Genomic DNA, 21,053 nt, shown 5'->3' on the forward strand with positions numbered 1-21,053 from the left:
AGGGCTTTGGCCTCTGGAAGGGCTCCCTGGCATCAGGCACTGCTGGGTAATGACCCACAGCTGCAGAGCAGAGCAGCTCCCCTGTCCCTACACAGAAGCTGTAGCTGGTAAAGAGATCTAAGATGCAGCTAGCAAACAGATCACAGCGCCTAGCGTGCGGGATCAGAAAGCAGGAGAGAGTTGATGTGGCTGTACAGCAAGCATCTGACCTAGAAGTGCCACAGCAGAGGATGATGAAGAGGGAATCAAATGAGTAAGTCTCACATGCAGTGCATGAGACTGGGCAGGTCTTAAATCAGTGATTCACTACTAGTGTTTTCACTGCTTGTAAAATAAAGCAGAAGCACCTCCTTCTAGTGAGAATTAATTCACTGATGTTGTTCTATCTCTTTGAAAGTATAAAGTGCTATATAAATGTGTTATCAGAAGGGCAAGAGGAAAAATGACCTGTGAATCCTTAGTTGCTGTGTATTCTTATCACTAGCATTTCATCATGGTTTCCGTATCAAGGTTATTGATAGGTAGTCCATGCCAGCCTTCTCTGGCACAAAGCTCTCTGAGTCAGGGCCTCATTCCCTCACAGCGTTCGCAGCAGCTGCAGCAATCGCACTTCTGCAGGTATTCTGAACCAGTAAGACAAATTTAAAAATAGTGCTTGTAATTTAATCCTTACAGATGATTATGTATTACTTCCTGATCAATATATATTCTCACATACAGAATTCACCCACATAATTTAAAATATTTGGTATTAATTCCATACTTCTGTGTAATTGGATCCTTATAGAGTATCTTTCTATATGCTGAGCCAAGTTTTCTTCTTTCATTTCATGATTATAAAGGAATCCTACACAAGCTGTAATTTTTCTTTGGTTGTTAAATCTGCTATTGAGCAATTCCCTTCCTGATGCTTTGCTGAGAATGGGATGGAAAAAAAAGAAGTTTCAGTCAGATCTTCCAAGACAAGAGAGAACACACCCAGCGGTAAAGTGCATACACAAGTAGAATTCAAAACAAGTTCTGTAACATATTTTATACGTAATTTCATATTTTATATGAGAATATGCAAATTTTTATATGATCCTGGCTGAGTGTGTTACAGTTGCATAGAGCTCTCTTAAGAGCTCATGAAGATTTGATTTTTTCTCAATTAGATTCTTGGCGCTTAAGTTTTCTTTTACAATAAGGTGCTTTTATTGCACAATAGCAGAGTAATAGGGCTTTTAAAGGGTGTAGACTTCGTTTCCCTGAATTGTACAGATGTTTTACTTTGTCAAGGTAGTTTAAAGGGGTCTTATCATAATAAAAAAAATAAGCCTTTGATCTTGTTTTTGCCAAACACTAGCAGTATGTGTGGTAGAATGTTAATCTCAGTGTTTAAGTCTTAGATCTGTATTTAAGATCAACTGCACTCAGAAATCCATTAAGATGGAAATTTTAATTATCTAGATAGTTTGGAAATTTGGCATAGTTTGTCCAAAACACTTCTAGAAAACTTAATTTACTCATTTGATTATAACAGAGTTGTAAAGTCAAAATTGGCACATGAACTACCAGGTTACTCTGTAAGTACCCCAACCTTCGAATTAGAGTACACATAACCCTAACTTTCTGGTGTCTCAGTTGCTGTCTGATCTCCAGATGTGTTGAGGATCCCCCTAATGTCATTTGAAGCTGATGAGGCCAGTAACACTAAGCAAACCTAAAAGTTGTGTGCAAGCAGTTTCAAGGTCTCCCTACTATATAGTAAAACTCCTATCTGGGCAAACACTAACAGTTTTAATATGATTCTCTTGATACAGTAGAGTGGGGGTTGTGAGAGCTCAAGTCTAAAGTTGACACGACAGTCCCTATTCTTGGCTTTTTATGTAAATATCTAGTCATTGTGATTATGGTAGAAGCCTTGAAAATATTAACGGAATGTACTTTGCAAGACCCAAACTCCCAAAGAATAATAAAAAAAGAAGATAACCTAAAAGGTGTTTTGTAAAGAGGAAGCAGTACAACTTTCTAAGCAAATCTCTGATTTAGGTGCAGGCTGTAGGCTCATTCTAAAATGTCCAGTGTCTTCCATATATTGAACCTAAGTAAGAGCTGCAGGTAAGCGGGAAATGGCTGTCAGAGACTGGATCAGAATACTACAGAAGAATTTTGATGCCGATTCTCTGAAGCTATTCCCAGTTTATAGATGTGTTAACAAATTGCTCTTCTTGTATTCTACCCCCAAGATCTCTTTGGCCAGCCATGTTTTGGTAACGAAATTACCCAGACATGGAAGCAACAACTGCAACCTTCTGTGCTGTGGAAAACCAAAGGCAATTTCTACTGTTGGGAATCCAATATTGTCCTGTTCCAAAACTCTTCACATGCATTTTGTGGTGTCTGCTATACACTGCCAATTTACTAAAAAAGGTCTAGTTCATTACTAGACTTCAGATTGCTTTTTCTGAAAAATTTAATCTCATATCCTGATTTTATGTGTTATGTGCCACATGTTAAACAACAAAGTCTCAAATCTCAAGTTCATTAGTATCTGTGCCTTGTGAAGTACTTTTTTTAAAAGAAAAAATAGTAAGCTTATAGAATTGCAAAAATGAAGAGGCAATATACACAATGAACACAAGTGAACACAGTGCATTTTTTTGTCATACATATTGAAGAGTTGGTTCTTTCTCCTAATATAATCACATAATTAGCTTGCATATGGGAGAGACAGAAATCTGGAAAAAACTGTGTTGCAATGACTGGTATTACCACTGCTATGTTACTGATCACTTATTTTGCTTATAGCAACACCAAGAGCAAAAATTCTGCTTATGATTCCACTCATATTTCTAAGTGTCACTGCAAGCTCCAGTTTGGAAGCCGCTTCTCTGGAGACCACCATATCCCTAATGTGTCTACAGATGAACGTTTCCCTTGCATCCTTAACATCGTGTCTGCATTACCACCTATTTTTGTCAAGCACAATGTGCTTTCAAACCCTCTATAGGAATAATTTTGTAAACCATTTAAAAATCACATTTGTTAGTGGCAATACAGTAGAAAAGAGCAATGCTTGGTATCAACAAATAGCTCCTATGGTGCCTCATGACTAGCAACTTCTAGAAAAATAGTTGTTTCTCCCTCAGTTACAGTTCATACACAAAGGCCTATTAATATTTTTTCTGGCCAAAATACATGGTTCTCAGAAAAAATATTTGTTCTTCAGATAACAATTTGTACTGACAAGGCAAATTTATATTCTGGATTAATTTGAGAGTGAAGAGTGTAAAAGAACGGGATAAATATGGATGAAGTTAGTCTGGACTGTGGTATTTACCTTCTGCCACGTGCCCGGTACAAGATGCAAGGATGCCTTGTTCTCCACAAATTGGTAGACCAGCTGAAATCCCATGCACTGAGCCCGCGTCCTGTTGTCCTCTGTGTTTATTTCCTGCTGGAGAGCAACAAGTAAAAGTAAAGTAGAATCTGAGGAAAAGGTAGTGAGTAAGACTCATCTGCTAAAGCTTATGCATCTGGAAGTTAAGCATTTAAGTCATAGTCACTCCCAGTTCCCTTTACAGTCCATGCTGATAACCAGGCACGAGTAGAGGGTGGTTAAGCTCATCATCAGACAGGCCTCTAAGGTCTGTAGTCAAGTGAGTTGCCCTTTGGAGGTGCCTGCATCCCTTCCTGTCTATATTGGGAGCCCAGACACGTACACTGTAGATGCCACCATAGAGAACTGGTTGCTCTAGTCTCTATAGTCCATGAAAATCTCAGTGAAGTTCAGGCAGTAAAGCCCAGGAGGGAAACTACAGATCAGCCAGGCTAAGGAGACTGACAGAAAGTCCACAAGGGTAACACAGAGTCAAAATCATAAAAGTTTACGTTGCTGATCTAGATCACGTAGGCTTCAGGGAGTAAGAGGAGAACTTCCAAGAGGCAGCACAAAGCTGAAATGCAAGAAACAGATGACCTAGCTTGCCTGGCAGAGGTCATTGGGGTCTGGGCAATACTGAAGCACGGTAATAAAACAAAATTGATAGCTTCTTGGACTACATAGTTGTAAAGAAATCAGGCAGGACGGACTCTGGCTGTCCTCGCTATACGCAAGCAGTCTTAAATGCTGAGGAGCATTGCTGGGGGCAAAGTTTTTTTTAACATAAGATCCTTATCTCTTGTAGTTGTATAAGCATATAGAAAGACAGTGGAATAAAACAAGCAAAAATAGAAACATAAACTTGTGGTTCATTTTCCTGTTAAAGCAACACTATAAACATGGACGGTCATGGAGTATTACATTGGGTGACAGAAGTGTCATAGCTCCACTGGGCCTAGTTACCTTCAGGCACCTAAAAGTTTGGCTCAAACCCTCTGCTTGTTTACCAAATACAAATATCTGTGTAACACATAAAATCCCATAAAGGCAATTTATTCCCTCCCCATCTGTTATTTCTTTTAACAGAAAAATCTTCTTGCAAAGAATTCCTGTATGGCATTAAAGTACCTGAGGAAAACAGGTCAATAAGTCAATAAACATGTTTTCCGATGTTGTAGCACCTGTTACGCCCACCTGCATATTCTGTACATTTATTCAACCCTATTTGAAAATAAATTAATTCAAAGAGTGTCTGCTGTAGACTGAGAGCAAAAGAGAAAAACAAGAGTACAATAATGACCTATTGCATTAGTAATAAATAGACTCAAGGATGATCAGCCATTTTTTTCTTAAAAAAAATCAAAGCAATGAACAATTCACCCACCATCAATAGTGGCAATTCTTTGTCTGAGAGAACATGAGTCACTTTATTCAGCACTACATTCTTCCACAGGTTATCAAGGTGCTGAAAAATTCAAAAGAAATATAAGCAGTTTAAAAGCAAGGTAAATCCTTGGATTTCACAAGTGAGATACAGATGACTGGCAGCAAGCATTCTCCTTGATTACACTATTTGCTTGTGTGCCCACTCTAACATCTTCCAAACAAATAGCTTAGGATGCGAGAGAGACCAGAAGCATTGGTTTTGACATTCTTCATGCAGCGTATTGTCCCTCTAGTTCACAAATCTCATCTTTGACAGTGATCAATACCTGACCTTTGCATGCATGTAAGAAACCCCACAAGAGGTAAGTATGGAATAACCTGGTCTCTGTATAAAGTGGCTTGTGACTAAAGTTTGGCTTCAGTCCTGACTCATGTTTATTCTTCTTTCCAGCTTTTTCACACTTAATTTTGATAAGCATTCTGCTAAGTGACTTACCTTGTTCTGACTCTTCTTTAGCTCAGAGCATTTTCTTAAAGAGCTTGCAGAGGACAGGTTTCATACCCTGCATATTGTTTCATAGCAGCACTCTCAGCAACAGCACAGGGAAAAAATAAAGGGTGAGGGTGGACCCCGAGAGAACACAGGAAATGTAGCCAAGATATACTGCCCAAAACCTCATACTTTGCTACAATGAATATTGCCAGTTTTCTGCCCCTGCCTGTGAGATTAGGAGGAGAACTCCATCAGTCAGCTGCTTGTCCAGGTCTCCTGGATAAGGCTGGTGTATCCAAATTTTGGGAAGGAAACCAGGTTCTTTCTTTTGTTTATTTAGAAAATATATTAATAGTTATTACGATTATCACCTAAAATACTAAAACATAACAGATACTAACTTTTGCAGAATACATGTTAATATTATAAAATAAGCGCAATAGTCGTACCTTTCCTGTAACAGCTGGGTACCAGCTTCATTGGGTCATTCTGAATTTAGTGCCAAGGCAAGACTTCATATCTTGCTCCTAGTACTACTGCTTTATTTACACAACTGGTACGGCAAGCGCACTCTCAGGGACTGCCAACAGTGAACCCTAAGTAACAGCGAAGTAGTGCATTAGTCTCTGCCTCTGTATCCATACAGCTACATCTGACAATTAAGATTGTTTCTGTTTGGATACAAAACGATGTTGTTCAGGATCGAGCTCAGGCTGTGATACTGGTCCAGCCATTGCAAAGCAGTGACCTTTGGTCATTACTGATTTATTCTGCATTTGCATCTGGTTTTCTGGAGGTGAAGGAGTTTCTCTTTACAAACTATCTCTAGTTGCCTCCTCTCATAGCCCAATTTGATAGCAGGTTGAATACAATACTAGAAACAGTTGGCTGGAGTTACTCATCATTATTTTATCTGCACAGGAGAGAGTCATGCAGGCATAACATGCATATTCAAATTCTTTTCTGTGAGTGGCCAGTTTACTAAAAAGTTCTCTACCTTGTAACTCTTATTCTTAGGAAGTTAATTTATTTTCTTATTGCTAAGGGAAAGAGGAATCAAGATGCTCAATTTTTTATCTTTATTCATCCATATAGAAATTAAGTGGTTAATTAAAACCAAAACCACCATAACATAAAAACATGTGTTAAAAACACCATTTGGTGTGATGGTGGATTTAGCATTTGACAGTCACTTGCACACTTGGGAGATGACTATATCTCTGCAGTTATTACAAACTGCCTGTAGCTTTTTCTTTCCATTGATGAATGAAATATTAGTGAAATATTATCGGGATCTTACACACCATCTGTTTCTGCTCCTCTTTCCTTTTCACCTTTCTGTTATCGTACATCTCTTTATTGTAAATAGATTTATATATCCTCTATAAACAATTAAATAAATGAAGCATCTTGTATGCAATAGAACTTTTGAAGATCTCACTGGAACAGTGCAAGGATTCTGAAATTTAAGTAGATAGTAGTTAAAAATTCATTGCCACTGTCCTAATGAATTCATCCAGCAGTTAAATCTGCACAACAGCTATTCATTGGAAAAGTTCTAAATGTGAATTCTAATCTATTCTGATCATTGTTTTGGTTTTTTTTAATTTGAGGGGACATACGCATGTGACCCTACTGAGAAAAGAGTTTGTTTGCTGGTTTAGAAGACTCTCAAACTTCCAGACCATGAGGATACAAATACTTTTACAATAAGATATTGGATTTTTTTGGCAGTTCACACCTGCTTATCTCCTTCTTGAAAATTATCTATGTGATAGAATCAGTTAATTGATTGGCATCCTAATTTGTATTCACAGAACTTAATATATCATGTGACTTTTAAAATGGAATTTTTAAAATTAGTTCAGGCTATGAAATTTTACAGTTATAGAGAGGGCCTGTCACATTAACATGGTATGTAATCATATTTGCTTTTGTATAACAAGGCAGCTTCAAATAGCAACTTATTTATCAATAAATGAGTAAATGGAGATTGAAAATCTTGTACTGGGGACCTCAGTACAAGGTACGTAGCCTGCCATGGTTACTGAAGGAAATTATGGGAAGATGAAGTCACAAAATGCTTTCCCAACAAACCACAAGGAATGGGGGAGAAGGATTTTCAAACACATACCCATCCCCATGAGAAGAAAAGTAATTATCCTATCCACTATTATTTCAGTGGTGAAAAGTGGTAAACAGGAATTACAGGGAAGGCAAGGAATTACAGGAAAGTAGAAAGGAAAATGTGGCAGCAATTTTTTTCTAAAGATCTACTGGAGAGAAAGATGTTGTGTTACACTGTTGCACTTCTTCAAGGAGCTAAGGAGGTGTATCAGTTTCTACAAGAATCTACCTGTGCTAGGCATTGGGTAGAATAACTTTTACTTTAGACCTGGACACGATTTCATTTTAGCCTTTCTTTTGCTCCGCATTTTCTGCAATTGCTGCTATGACACTCAAACAGCAATTTCACAAAGCAAAGCAAGGAAAAGCCACTGTTCCTCTAAGGAAAACACACAACGATACAGGAGTTTGTGGCATGGCTTAAAGGAACCTGTCTGTCTTCATTCCTGTCGAGAAGAAGAGTTAGTACTATAAGCCTGAAAGGGAGTGTTATCTAAAGAGGGACTGACTGCTGCTGACATGCTGGGGAAGTCATTTGGGTACTGCATGGTTGTGGACTTGTATATAAGGTACAAACTTCAGACCTATGCGTAGACTCTCCAGAGGCCTAAATCTAAAACATACATATATTGAAGAGAAGGAAGGTAGCATTGAGAAAACAATTTGCATGTTAGTGCGGAATACAGGTTGCTTAAGGATGAGCTTAGTTCTCGTAGGAGAGAGAAGAAAGGGTTGAATTTTGGAGCTGGAGGTCTTCAGCAGGGTTGGCAAAATGACTTCAACTGGAAAAAGAGGTGACCAGCAAGGAGCAACAGTGGACTGGTGAAAGCCTCCAAAAATCAGCCATAGGCCCATTTAAAGTAATAGATTGGGAACAGCCAGGCTGAGTATGTTAACAGAATAACATGGGTGGAAGACTCATAGAGTAGAAAGTGAGAAAGTTAAGAGAAAGCAAGCAACCAATGAAGAGGAAAAACAAGGAAGACAGAGAAATCTGTGATGTAAAACTGCCTGAAAACCTCTGGTGAGAGGTAACAAAGCTCTTGTTCATCACCTCTTTCACTGAATGTGTAAATAGGCTGAACAACTCCTTGGGCTGCCCTTTCGGTGGTATTTAACTCTTATCTTCTGCCACTAATTAGCTTTGTTCAATAGAGGTAAACGGGATCAAGGGGCAACACCGTTAATGCTGACGGAAATGTTTTATATAGCATAAGGGAACAGCTGCTTCAGTCACAGAAAAAAATTATCAAGATGGGGTCACCATAGGCCATTTCATCCATTTTACACCACAAAGTAGTGAATGTTTCCAAGGTCCTAACCCAGCTGCTTGGTAATGCTTTGAGAGCTTTATCTTTTTTCCGTGCTTCAAAGGAAAGGTAATGGTACAATAGGCTTTGCGTGATACACTACCCCAGCGCTTAGGGGCCAGATGAAGGTGCTGGGCAAAGGTGCTTTGCAGCATCCATATGTTCACCTGACTTCAGAGCTGTGCAGGAGCTGCTCAGGCCTCACAGCAGGTCTGCCACTCTAGTTCATGCTTGGCATTTTTATATACCAAAAAATGAATGTTACAAAACTGGAAGTATGTTCAAGTACCCCCTGATGATAGTCTCAGCTTTACACTGATGCGGGAGACCCTCTGTACGGTGGAAATTCCCAAACACTATTTTAGACCACCTACTCCTTTTTCTGAGACATGTAATAGAAAACAGCTAAGTGGGCCCAATAAATGTAAGCTCTATATACTGCTTTTCTTCGACATTCCCTGCTCTCTTTTGGAAGATTTCTCTTCTTTCATACCTTTCCCCTGATACATTTTAATGCAGTTCACTAACTGGAACAGTTCAGCCCTGTCACCTTACCCAATTTATTAACAAAATCATTTTTTTGAATTCAAAGGATGTACTGATCTTTTATCTTTTTCAAGTGGAACACAAATATTGGAGAACAAAGGGCAAAGTTTTCCAACGTGTTTAGTGTGAAAAACTCCAGGACTCATTTGAAGAAGTGGTGTGCATCCATATATTATAAATGTGGGAGGAATTACAGTGAACACCTATGTTCAGCTCTTCTAAGTGAAAGGAAGAGCTAAAAGCTTGTCTAAGCTAAGGTTTCATTTAATTATTACATGAAGCAGATCTCATATTTTAGAAAATTAACCTGTAGAAAGTTGTTCCAGGTGGTAATTATTTTCACTGGTAAAATTTTATACAGTAGTCTGATTCTGCCTAGTTTCAGCTTCAAGACTTGCCATACATCGATATACACTGATGGGTATGACTGTTACATATAATTTTATTGTGTGCTGAAAATGTCGTTTTATAAAGTAAGTTACTTAGAGACTATGTTTCTGTTAAACCCACAAACTTCCAGTTAATAAAGTGAATAAATTGATCTTTGGAGTCTCTTACTAGGAAGCATTTTTTCAAACCTTTAGTAAGTCTCCCAACAGTTTGCTGAGCTATGTGCAATTTATCTTAGACTGAGGACACTGTAGCTGAATACAATATTCTAAAAGCATTTACCCTGAAAGACAAAAAAGTGTAACTTCTCATCTTGTATTTGATAACCCCATCTTTATATATCCCAAAAACATACTGTCCCTTTCAGGCATAGTGTTCCAGAGGGAGCTTACTTCAGTGATTGTCTGCCATGATCCTCAGCTTTGTTTAAACCACACAATGTGCCTGTCTGCTTCCTGAATGTTAAAAACATGGAATAATTTACATGAACAAGATGAGGACCAGAAGAGGCCTTGACACTGTGTAAGCACTGCTCAGCAGTAACTAAAACATCAGTGTGTTATCAACACTGTTTCCAGCACAAATCCAAAACATACCCCCATACTAGCTACTATGAAGAACTTTAACTCTATCCCAGCCAAAGTCAGTGCAGAGTCCTAAGCCAAAAATTTGTGTTGAAATCATTTATAAATGTTTATCAATACAATAATGCATGTGATTGTACAAAGCTGTGCAAGGAGGGAAACGGCGATGGTCAGAAAGATCCTCTGTTTGCACTCGATTTCCCACAACTTCCCAAGATTATTGTAACTTTTTATTGCTAAATGACAAGATCTTACTCATTTTTGCACTATTTCAATAAGTAATGATATTTTAAGCTCCCAATCTTGTCTTACATTCATATTTTAGACTGTAGATAGGATTTTGCTTTTTAGCAAGTGATCAATCTATTTCAGGGCTCCTTTTTTAAGTGAGCATTGTGTTGCGTTCTCTGTGGATTCCTCCATCTGCCAGCACACAAACAACTGTAGGACCAGACCCTAGCTGGACTGGCAGGACCAGAAGAGCCATGTCTGTTTCAGAAATGTGAGGCAGAAGAAAAGTAGCTTGTTCATGCCTCTCTGGAGCTATTTATCTGCAAGTTTCCTAGAAATTTTGACCTGCCCAAATACGGTACTTAACTGGTAAAACACAAACTGTGCATAGTTGCAGTTTATGGTATCAAACATTTACCAACCTTTAAATCTTGCTTTCACTTTAGCTAACAATACTTACCTTTACACTGGGCAGAGAAATCATGTTACTCCCTTAATACAAAGCTCCTTCATGAATAATACTCTCTTACTTCACCACATAAAAATGTAATTATTAAATATGCACCCCATATTTACATAGGATGAGGGTTGCCTAGTATTTCCTGCCAATCTCCGCAAAAAGACTTGTCTCTCAGCTCTGCAATCCTTAGAAGGCCTTGCAGAAATTCTGTTAAAGATGGTTGGCACTCTTCTGCTGATTTCTACGTAAGCATTTTTCTAGCTTTTAGGGCTGAACATCTCCAAATTTTCTGTGTAGTATTTTAAACAATTTCCTCCTACTTCTGTCAGCTGGTGTATAAACCAGCTTTATTAGTTTGGTCACTCATAAAATAAATCATGTTAGGAGAAAATTAACCTATCAGCAAGAAAACAAGAAAATAAAGGGAAACTTCTGCATTTTTCAGAACATTGTGCAAAATATGCATTTCAGCAGGTTCACAAGCTCTGCTGGAGTGTCAGGGACTAATGAAAGTTACTCTACACCACCTGCTGAATTGAGTTAAATAGACAGTCTGATTAATTAAAGTGTCAGTTTAGCCAATGGCTTCAATTTCACTTTTTCACAAAATGAAAGTTCCAACAAAGAATTATGGAAAAAACCTATTAGGTTATCTAGTTAATTTTCTGTCATTGCAGAATAGTCCCTCTGAAGACGTTTTTATTCCAATTCGTTCAATGCAGTTTTAAAGGCTTGGAAAGGCGTAAGGCACAGCTGCTGCGCACAGAAGAATTTAGCCTGCTAAATCCTGATCTCTATCTTGACATACAAGTAATGACTTTATTTTTGTAATAGTATTGTATCATGTCTACTTAAATAATGCCCTTGCACCTCTCTATATGGCTGATATTCCTATACAGCAAATACCTGAAGGCTGTGTTAGGAACTCCCCATTCGTTGTCATTAATTTCATATTCGTTTCATCAGAGATCCACACTGGCACAGGGTCCTGTCTATAAGGAAATCCTTTAGAGACTGGCATGATAGACTGCCAGCCCCGCCGGACAAAGAAACTCTCTCCTTCAGTGTCTGAAAACACCTGCAATGTTTTGAGTACCGTCAAAACACCCCAAGAATAATCCAAATGCAATCACCTTTTGCAATAGATGTACAGCGTGGCTGGCACGGGCTGCGTTGGTGGGAAAGACAGAAAGTCTCCTTTCTTGCCAGGTACCAGTGTTCCTTCTTTGCTCTGTCTTTGTAATCTGGTGCAATCAAGCTGTGTGAATATAAAATCAAATATAGTATATAACAGAAACAATCAGAAATATGTCAAATTGAAGTATTAAAGGTTTGGCATCTGGAAAGCTTATTTTTTCCTTATTTTTCAGATGACATTTTTTCAGGTGTTTGGCAATCCCATTGCAGGTCCTGCATTTCTGCGTGGAAGCATCCATTTTTATTGAAAAAGCTATCTGATTAAGAACATTGTAACAGCATCTTTGAACACTTTTATGAACTCTGTTACAGTTCTCTGGAAGTGAAAACTATTACTGACTGCCACATTGCCCCTGAAGAGTAGCAGAAGATACTATTTTTTCAGTAAAACGCCTGGGAAGATAAGTACAGTTCTGAGCATCATCAAAGGCTTAGTGGCTCTGGATCAAGAGTAAGCACTGGAAGAAAGAGTTACAGAACTGTAAAAAATCTTGTCTCAGAGGCAGAATCTATTAGCTGTAAGGCAAAAACACATTTAACTGGAAATAGTAGCCAACACCCATCTATCTCCACTATTTCTCTAACAGGGTGAAAATTATAACATCATATATCCAGGCCTTTATGACTTATTTTCCATATTTCTGTGCTCACTGTCTTGTCCCTCTCTACAGTACACATACAATATGTAAATATCCATAATATTGAACACATACTTTAGGTAATACACCTCTGTTTATCATGAGATCTTTGTCTTTATACCACGCATGAACTCTGCAGCAGTGAAACTGGAGAAAAAATGCTGCTTTTTCATGTAAAGTTTTAACTTCTCCCTGCAGAGAAGGCAGCAGGGAGAAGTTAAAACTTTCTGCTTGCCTCCCTCCAAGAAGGCAGCAGACCCTCCCCCCCCCCGCCGAAGAAACCACCTGGATGGACATCCCCACTCCAGAAGTCTGCTACCTTTGGTATTAAGAGCCAGACATATAGCAATAAACTTTAAGTGCCTCCAGAAGCCGCTTACCTTAGTATTAAATGAGCTAGGCATATAAGAAGTGAGTGCCTTGTGGTTATTGAGGTTCTTTGTAGTCTAATTGCAAAATGTAATACTTTTTGAATACAGTGTTTTGAAAAAACAGAACCTGGATTAACCCCTAGGATGGCTTATGTACTTGGGAAGCATTCAGACCAAGTGGCAGAACACTTCAAATCTGGTTTTAAAACATCCTCCATTCCTTCAAGATGTAATCTGTGTTCTAAATGTGTATTTAAAAAAAAATAACCATTCTGAGTGGTTCAAACACAATGCCTGCCAATTAATTAAAAAATAATACAAATGTTATATGCAGCTGAAGTGTACTAAACCAAAAACTGGATGTTGCAACACTGCAACGCTCTAAGGCAAGGGCCTGGAAAATAGGAAAGACAAAACCTTATTTCTGTTACTCCGGTTCGATGCTAGAGACTGGCGCGAGCTGGGGACACCTTTTGTTGCTGCGAAGAAGTCCTGTAGGCTTACGGGGACCTTAAGAATAAATATAATACTAAGAGTTTGGGAGGGAGCTTTGCCAAGCGCCGGAGTTTGGAGGAGAGCAGCTGCTCAGCCCCCACTGCCTCCCTCATCTGCGGCCCGGCCCGGCCCGGCCCGGCCCTCTCCCCCCCCCGCAGCCAGACGAGTTCCCCCGCAGGGGCAAGGGCTGTCGGTCCCGGCCCTAAGGCGGTGGCGAGCGCCGGCGTGGCCTCCCTCGCCCCCTCAGGGGCGGGCGCCCTTGAAGGGGCGAGGGAGGCCACGCCGGCGCCCGCCACCGCCCTGCGCCGCGCCTGCGCGGAGCCGCCCCCTGTCGGCCGCCCTCCGGCCCGCCCTGCCCTGCCGCCGGCGCGGGGCCATGGGCGGCAGCGGCTGAGGCGGCCCGAGCGGCGCGGAGCCGAGTGCGGGGCGGGGCGCGGCGCCGCCGCCGCTGGCGGGAGCGGCCGCGGGGCGGTGACTGAGTGCGGATTCCCCGGCCCGGTGAAATCAGCCGCGGGAGCGCGGCCCAGGGACTCCGCGGCGGGCGTTTCTGGCGGCCCGAGCGCCGCGCCCTTCCCCTGCCCCATGTCGGCGTGGCTCAGCCGGGCGGTGCTGCTGCTGGGGCGGCCGGGGGGCTCCGCCGCCGTCGCTGCTGCTGCCGCCGCCCCCTCCTCCTGCCTGGGCTCGCTGTGTGGCCCGCCGCGCTGCTGCTGCCGCCGCCGCCTGGGCAGCCTGCGAGGCGGCGCCGAGGGGCTGCTCCTCCCGCGGGGGTCGCCGCCGCCCGGGCGGGCGCTGGGCACCCACCCCAAGAAGGAGCCGATGGAGGCATTGAACACGGTGCAAGGAGCCCGCGACTTCATCTACAGCCTGCACTCCACCGAGCGGAGCTGCCTGCTGCGGGAGCTGCACCGCTTCGAGTCCATCGCCATCGCCCAAGGTGAGCGGCGACTCTCTCAGACCCCGGCCCGGCGGCCTGAGGGCCGGCACCCGCCGCCTCCCTCCCCGCCCGGGGCCGCGCTGAGGGCGGGCGGGGGGCGGCCCCGCGGCGGCAGGCGGGGGTGGGGAGGGCTGGGCCGGTGCAGGGACTGAGCCCCCGAAGTTTGGCGTTGGCTGCGGCGGGTCCTCCCGCCTCCGCCCAAGCGACTCCTCCGGGCGGCCGAGCGAGTAGGAAACTCCAGCAGTACAGGGCACCGAGAGGCGTGTGCCAGTGTGTTTTAGCGTAATCAGGTATAGATGGGGCACACAACCTGAAATTTAGTTTCCAGAAGCGTCTGCAGCACCTTCAGAACTTAAAACGACCCAGCGTGCCAAGTCCTCGGTGTGTTTGTCATCTCGCAAGGAGTTTTCGGGGAGGCGCGGGTGGCCATTTTTTGGAATGGGAGTAGGAAAGTGTCATAAAATCCTCTTGACACTAATGCAGCAGTAAATTGATTTGAGATCTCTTAAGAGATGCTGGGCTGCTGCTACTCCGGGAGCTCATTCATGAATTACACTTCCCTGCACAGAGAGCCGCCTGCTTGCCGGCATTACTTCTTGGAAGTGTTGGTTCTTATGCGGGAAGGTGTGTATGTGCTGGGGAGGTTTATAGATTTATTTCTGAATGTGCTATGGTGCTATGCAACACCAATTAAAATAATTCACAGTGATTTTTTTGTCTGATCCAATTGTTCTTGCAAACTCGACACTTCAGCTTAAACAAATCTAAAACCTGACAAAACCAAATCCTCTTAATTACAGCCTCGGTACTTCTGGTTCTGATGCTTAGCTGTAATTTACGATCCCTATTGCAACGAAGATGATAGCAGGTACTTAAGAGATCAGTGTGCATTTGATCTAGGCCTCTTTGTGACTTTGATAGTGGCGTGCCCTTGGAAAGGGCATTTCTGTGCCTTGTGGCTCTTCTGTACACGTCTGGAAGAAGTCTTGTGGTGGGCAGAGAACAGGTCCAGGGGTCAGTCATAGAAATGCTGCTTTTGTGAAGAGACAGAACCTTTTCAGGTACCTCTTTAGTTTTGTTTATAGCACACTTGCATATAAACACTAGTGATTCTAGTCAGAGCCAGAGTAGTTCACTTAAACGGTTCATTTTAGGAGCAGCGCTGCTGTTCTGCAGAGCGTGAATCAGTTGTGGTTGTTTTCCAACCTAGTGGGAGGTATGCTTTTAGCTGTAAGTTGACACTAACTTTTCAATACTAACAACTAATACTCTTCCTAAGTGAATCTTTCTCAGCTTCTGAAGGGTTCTTGCCATGAGGTTTTTGTGTGAGTTTCTATCTCGGCAGTTATTGCTCAGGTGAAACCGAATTGCTCGCAGTCCTTCTGTGTACCTGGAGGATCATGTGGTGGATATTGAAATGAGACTTTAAAATTTATTTCAGTGTAATGTCTCAAGGTTTATGCAGAGATAATTCAACAGATGGTCCTATTTAATATCTTGTTGCTCAGTTGCTGTCAGCTATAGTATGAAAGTCTTTCTATAAAATACTGTGCCTTTCTGATGATTCAGGATCTAGAAGGCGAGTAACAAAAGCACTAGTTTGAGTTTAGAGACTTTACTGCATGGGACCTTGTTAGTAAACTGCAAATTTATTCCACTAGTGGAAATTGCAGTTCACTTGTGCCTGAAACTGTGAGCGTTAATCTCACCGGTGAGATCGTTTCAACAAAACCGCAGTTGTGGGCTTCGTAGTCTCACAGGTAAGGGCTACACAAAGTGTTGTAATGCCATCAGACCTCGGTCCTTGGAGTCAGATTCTTGATCTGTCCATCTAGTAGCTTGATAAGACTTTTTTGAAAGTAACCTTTAGCCTGCTCCATTCATGTGTTTTGTTTTGGTTTTTTTTTTATCAGACTGCAGCATGATAACATCTGTCAGCTCTTAACTCTAAGAAATTATATTTCTTCATGTGTTGTGGGAAAAGAAAAATTGTAGCCAAGAAAGGCTTCTAGTAAGTCTGTTGAATAAAAATTAGAGGGGGGGGAAAAAAATCTTAAAACTATAGTGTGTACCTCATATACATTCCCTGATATTCTAGAGAGCTAAAATCACCTAAACAAGAGAGGAAATGTGGCACAGAAATCATTCAGTGCTGGTAAAGTGGGGGCTCTGCTTTCATTAGACGCACCCACCATAGCACTGGATCCTCTTTGGTGTGCATGTGTGCGAGCTGCTCTGCGCTGAGGACGGGAGTGGTAATGCCAGAAGTCCCTGGGGGGGATGGATTGCCCAGAGCTATTTTCTGTAGAGGGTTGATATTGACAGAATTCAGATTTTACGTGAAAGGCAGTGAACATAGAGCCAGGATCTTGAGGAGTGTTGGATGTGTATCATTGCTCTCAACACCAAGGATGCCAGAAGATGACAAAGTGAATAGAAGGGCTGCGCTGGAAAGAAAGTGATACGATTTCTGGGCTAGATGTTGATATTCTGTACTTCACATGCTTTATTGTGGTTAGATAATATTTTATATGTTTACCCTTTCCTGCTGTTGAAATGGTGACTGTATAGGAATGATCTAACTAGGTACGTAGGTTGTGATTGTGAGGAGCAGATGAGTGGTGAGAGGTATTTGTGCCCCGCTTTCTAAGTGTTTTCTTCAATCTATTAGTGTCACTTGATTTTTACAGCTGATGAGTTCAATCAAGATAAAGTGATTTTGGAGATGTTGGGTTTCTTCTCGATCTTCTCATTCAGTGGCAGCATGCTGCAGTTCCCAGTAGCTGATTCTTTAGATGAGATCACTAGTTTTACTCTTCTGTTGATTTCCAAAGAAAGTGATCCAAATACAGCCTTCAAATTCACTTGTCAACCTGCTGAGTAAATTCCTGTGTCCTGTTCTGAATCAGGGAAAGTTGGTCTCTCCTCATTCATGAAATGCCTATGCCATTTTGCCGCTGTGCTTAAGCTTGTTTCATGCCTGTGATCTTTTCATACTCCTATATGGAAAGGGAGGTCTTAGTCCGTACACTTCTTAACACAGTCCTTACTGGGTTAAGTTTTGACCTTCTTCCTTCACTACCTCTTCTGTGCCCTAACAGACCCCATATCAGCTAGGGGAAGCTGTCAGCAATATGGGGAGACCTGGGCACATCAAGAACCAAATGGGGCCTGTTCCTCAGCCCATTCCCAGGCCTACCACCAGAAGGATGCAGTTCCATCAACTAATTGCCCTAGCGCGAAATATGACAGGACACACTATCTGTGGCCTCCGCTAATGGCAGAGGCTACAGGGAAACCCATCCTTTGCTGCGGCTGCTACGCTGAAGGACAGTCCTCAGGTAGGTGAGTCGTAGCTGTTGACCTATAAGTTAGGTGAGTCTCTGAAGCGTTTTTGAAACTTAACTCATCTGTTTGCACTGTAGTTGCAAATCCGTAGGTGGGGAGAGGTTTGTGATGGGGTAGTTTGGAATGTGTTCCTGCCATCAGCTTGTCACCTGTCTTACCTGGATGTTTATGTCTGCACACTTAAAGTTTCCAGATGCTAAGCACTAGTAGTTGGTTTAAACAGTTAACTTCTGGAAACCTGTTGAAACTGGATGTTATTAATAAACACAGATTCTTCTGTTTGTTTTAGTGCTTCAGTCAGAAGACAGAGCTCTATGTGTGAGCTTGTGATAAAGTATGGCTGTGAAGCTGTGCTTGCTTACCTGGGAGTCTGAGTTGAAATAATAGATGGGTTTTGCATAGGAGAAGCTGAGGGGAAGGCTCTGAAGCTGAATCTTGATGGAATTGTTCTCAGAAGATATTTTGAGAACTGTCCTGTATTAGACTATAATCCGTATCTTGCTAACTGTCTTAAAATTTTGTCAAAACATCACTAAGTTGCTTTTTTTGAAGAAAGCTGCAAGATCTTCCCACCTGGGTTTAGTTTTTCTTCTTCATTAAGTCTTTTTCTTTTCTTCTTTTTTTTTTTTCCCCTTTCCAACCTTGGAAAGGTGAATAAGGTCTCACATTCTCCCAAGAAGAGGTTTGAAACAGAGTTTTTAAATTTCAACTTCTGTTTCTCATAAGCATGTCGGCCACATCAGATGGAGATGATGCATGTGGACTTGAGTACAAATATTGTATTTTGCTTTCTCATAGTTGCAGAAACACTGAAGTAGCAAGTAGGCCAATTCATTTTAAGTGTAATAGTTCTGCTTTCCTATTTGTGGTAGTGGTGCCCCATAATCAAGACTTAGTTTTGTTGGCAACAGACAGTCAAATCCTCCTTCATGTTGCTCATTTCTTGCATGGGGGAGATGAAAGTATAAAAATCTTACTGGCAATGTGGAGAATGATTTAATGCCTCTGACCTTCCATAGCAATTTTTCATTATAAAAGAGTGGTATTAGAAAGGAGATGTAACTTCCTTCTTAAGGGGCTTATATTCAGGTTTTCTACCTTTAGTTTCTGGCATATGAGATGAAATGATTCACAAAAGCACTTCAAAGCAGTGCAGCAAGCCCAGTAACAAGGAGGAAAAATAATAAAGGGTTTGACTTGCTTAGATAAGAAATATTAAACTTAGCATGTCTGCTGTGTCTTTATTTCTTCTAAGGGTACTGTTGTTCTTATCTGTGCTGGGTTAAAATGTTCTTGAGCCCAGATATAACCATTTTCCATTAATAATACTAACACAATGGCTGTCTAGGGCCTCTAAGAAATCTCAGGTCTTGGTAGTGAGAGAATCTATTATTTTCCCATATTTTGTGGCAAAGATGAGAAAACAATTCCTGTTTTCCCATCTTTGGGTACATATAGATAAAATATATATACAATATATATCTTTGTGTATATATAAAATATATATTTCTTTAATATATAATGTATGTACATTGAACACAATTCCTTGAAAGCACCCAGTTGCATTTTATATTTTAAATGGAAGACTTGTGTGATGTGATCACTAAATAAAAGGCCTTCTGAAGTGTAATTGCTTGTTTTGCTGCCTGTTGAGGTTGTGTATTAACTGAAAAACATGCAAAAACCAAGTAGCAGTGCAATCTTGACAGCTAGTTTTGTTGGTTTCATTTGCAGGTGTTGGAGAATGCAGTCTCTAGCTAGATTCTCTTTGAAGGCACTGGTGTGTCATACCATACATGGTTTAATAAATAATCTGACCAAACTGGTGCATTCTGATAGAAAACTGTTCATAATTTCAAGTTCCTGCATCTTGTCTTTGTTTAAAAAAAAAAAAAGTTAGTGCTGCGGGTAAAGGGCACCACCTCCATGCGTTCAATAGGGCTGACAGTTGGGGCAAGATCTTTTTGCAGGAACTTGCAAGCTTTTAGCGATTGTTGGGTGAAATCTTACTTTGGTGTCAGAAGAAACATCTCTGGTTTATGATCTGGTGTTAAATTTATGAACTCTTCAGTTTACTGGAATAGCTTAGGGAGTGTTAGAGCCTAAATGCCCCTACTTCCACAACTTTAAAAAGAAAAATTAATTCATAGGACTGCAAATATCATCAAAGACAAACAGATTTCACTGAGGTTTTTACACTCCAAAGGTGATCTCCTATGAAAAAATTCCTTTTGTTGCATAAGGCAGATGCTTCTTGCTAATAGAAACAAACCAGTTCATCTGCTGTGGTGGTTTAGATACCACTCAGGTTTTAGTACCTCTTTTTGGTAGAACTTAATCTGTGTTAATGCAACAAAGCATGATTCGATCCTTCTGGAATTACTGGTCGTGCTTAAAGAGTGACTTCACAGCGGAAGTGTGAGGTTTCTTGGGAGGACACCCAGCCCGCTGAGCGGGGATAAGAAGGAACTGGTGTGCTTTGGCAGGTACGACGGTACCTGGTGGGGACGGTCCTTTCTCCGTCTCTGCTCTACAGGCCCAATGTATACAGGTGAGCTGTGAGCTGTGTGTGGAGAAGGATCATCTACCTCTCCCTTGCTGTGACCTAAGTCAAGGAATTGTTTTTTAACACTAGTGTTTGATTGCTATTCTAGGAAAAGGTCTTCTGACAGCCTGCTGGCAAGTGTCCAATTCACAAGTTTGAAGTGCCCCATCAAGCTGGTAAAATGACGAACTCCCACCAGCCTGCCTGGGTGCAGTCCCTTTGTGTTCTTAGACCATTACAGCATACACCAGGACTATTGCTAATCTCACTGCTGAGTCAAAAATACTCAGTGGTGAAAGGAATATTACGTTTCAGATGGAAACATGTACTACTTCTGCCTTTGCTTCTGAAACTTTTTTTTTCTTTCCAAAATCATCTCATGAAGGGAGAGTGCTACACAGACTCTTCTGATCATTTTCTTTAAAATCGACAGATGGAACTGTTCTATTTTCAAATGGTGGTCATTTATAATGCCAAGTATTTTATTACCTGTGATAAAGTAAACTATTATAAAAGGCTTTGAACCCCAAGTGTTATTTAACACTAATGTTAAATCCTAGCCATTTACTTGAAATTGATACCATTTTGTCAGAGGCAGGGGGGGAGGGGGGAAGGATGAAGGAACAGGAGTTAT

General features: G+C 41.3%; 1 protein-coding gene and 1 long non-coding RNA gene across 10 annotated transcripts in view; one reads left to right on the top strand and one right to left on the bottom strand.

The window, feature by feature from the left end:
- LOC140646831 (uncharacterized) overlaps nucleotides 1–13,713 on the bottom strand; it is a 33,493-nt gene extending 19,780 nt beyond the window's left edge. For 5 of the 7 annotated variants that reach the window (XR_012040574.1, XR_012040573.1, XR_012040579.1 and 2 more), the window contains exons 1-4: nucleotides 13,107–13,713; nucleotides 12,025–12,149; nucleotides 4,749–4,829; nucleotides 3,323–3,439 (exon numbers count right to left, since the gene is read on the bottom strand). This is a non-coding gene — a long non-coding RNA (uncharacterized lncRNA). Of the gene's footprint in view, nucleotides 1–447; nucleotides 624–3,322; nucleotides 3,440–4,748; nucleotides 4,830–12,024; nucleotides 12,150–13,106 lie in introns of all 7 variants that reach the window. The other 2 variants (XR_012040578.1, XR_012040577.1) reach the window with 2 other exon arrangements.
- Nucleotides 13,714–13,914: 201 nt separating this feature from the next.
- Nucleotides 13,915–21,053, top strand: part of TMEM65 (transmembrane protein 65) — a 34,515-nt gene continuing 27,376 nt past the window's right edge. For 2 of the 3 annotated variants that reach the window (XR_012040747.1, XM_072851925.1), the window contains exons 1-2: nucleotides 13,915–14,526; nucleotides 17,628–17,867. Coding sequence is in view for 2 of the 3 variants with exons in the window: in XM_072851925.1 (XP_072708026.1) it covers nucleotides 14,175–14,526; nucleotides 17,628–17,867 (592 nt within the window). In the remaining variant the exon portion in view is untranslated. The remainder of the gene's footprint in view (nucleotides 14,527–17,627; nucleotides 17,868–21,053) is intronic. The other variant, XM_072851926.1, reaches the window with a different exon arrangement.

The sequence above is a fragment of the Ciconia boyciana genome, chromosome 2, assembly GCF_034638445.1.
Source record: "Ciconia boyciana chromosome 2, ASM3463844v1, whole genome shotgun sequence".
In the NCBI taxonomy this organism is placed as follows: Eukaryota; Metazoa; Chordata; class Aves; order Ciconiiformes; family Ciconiidae; genus Ciconia; species Ciconia boyciana.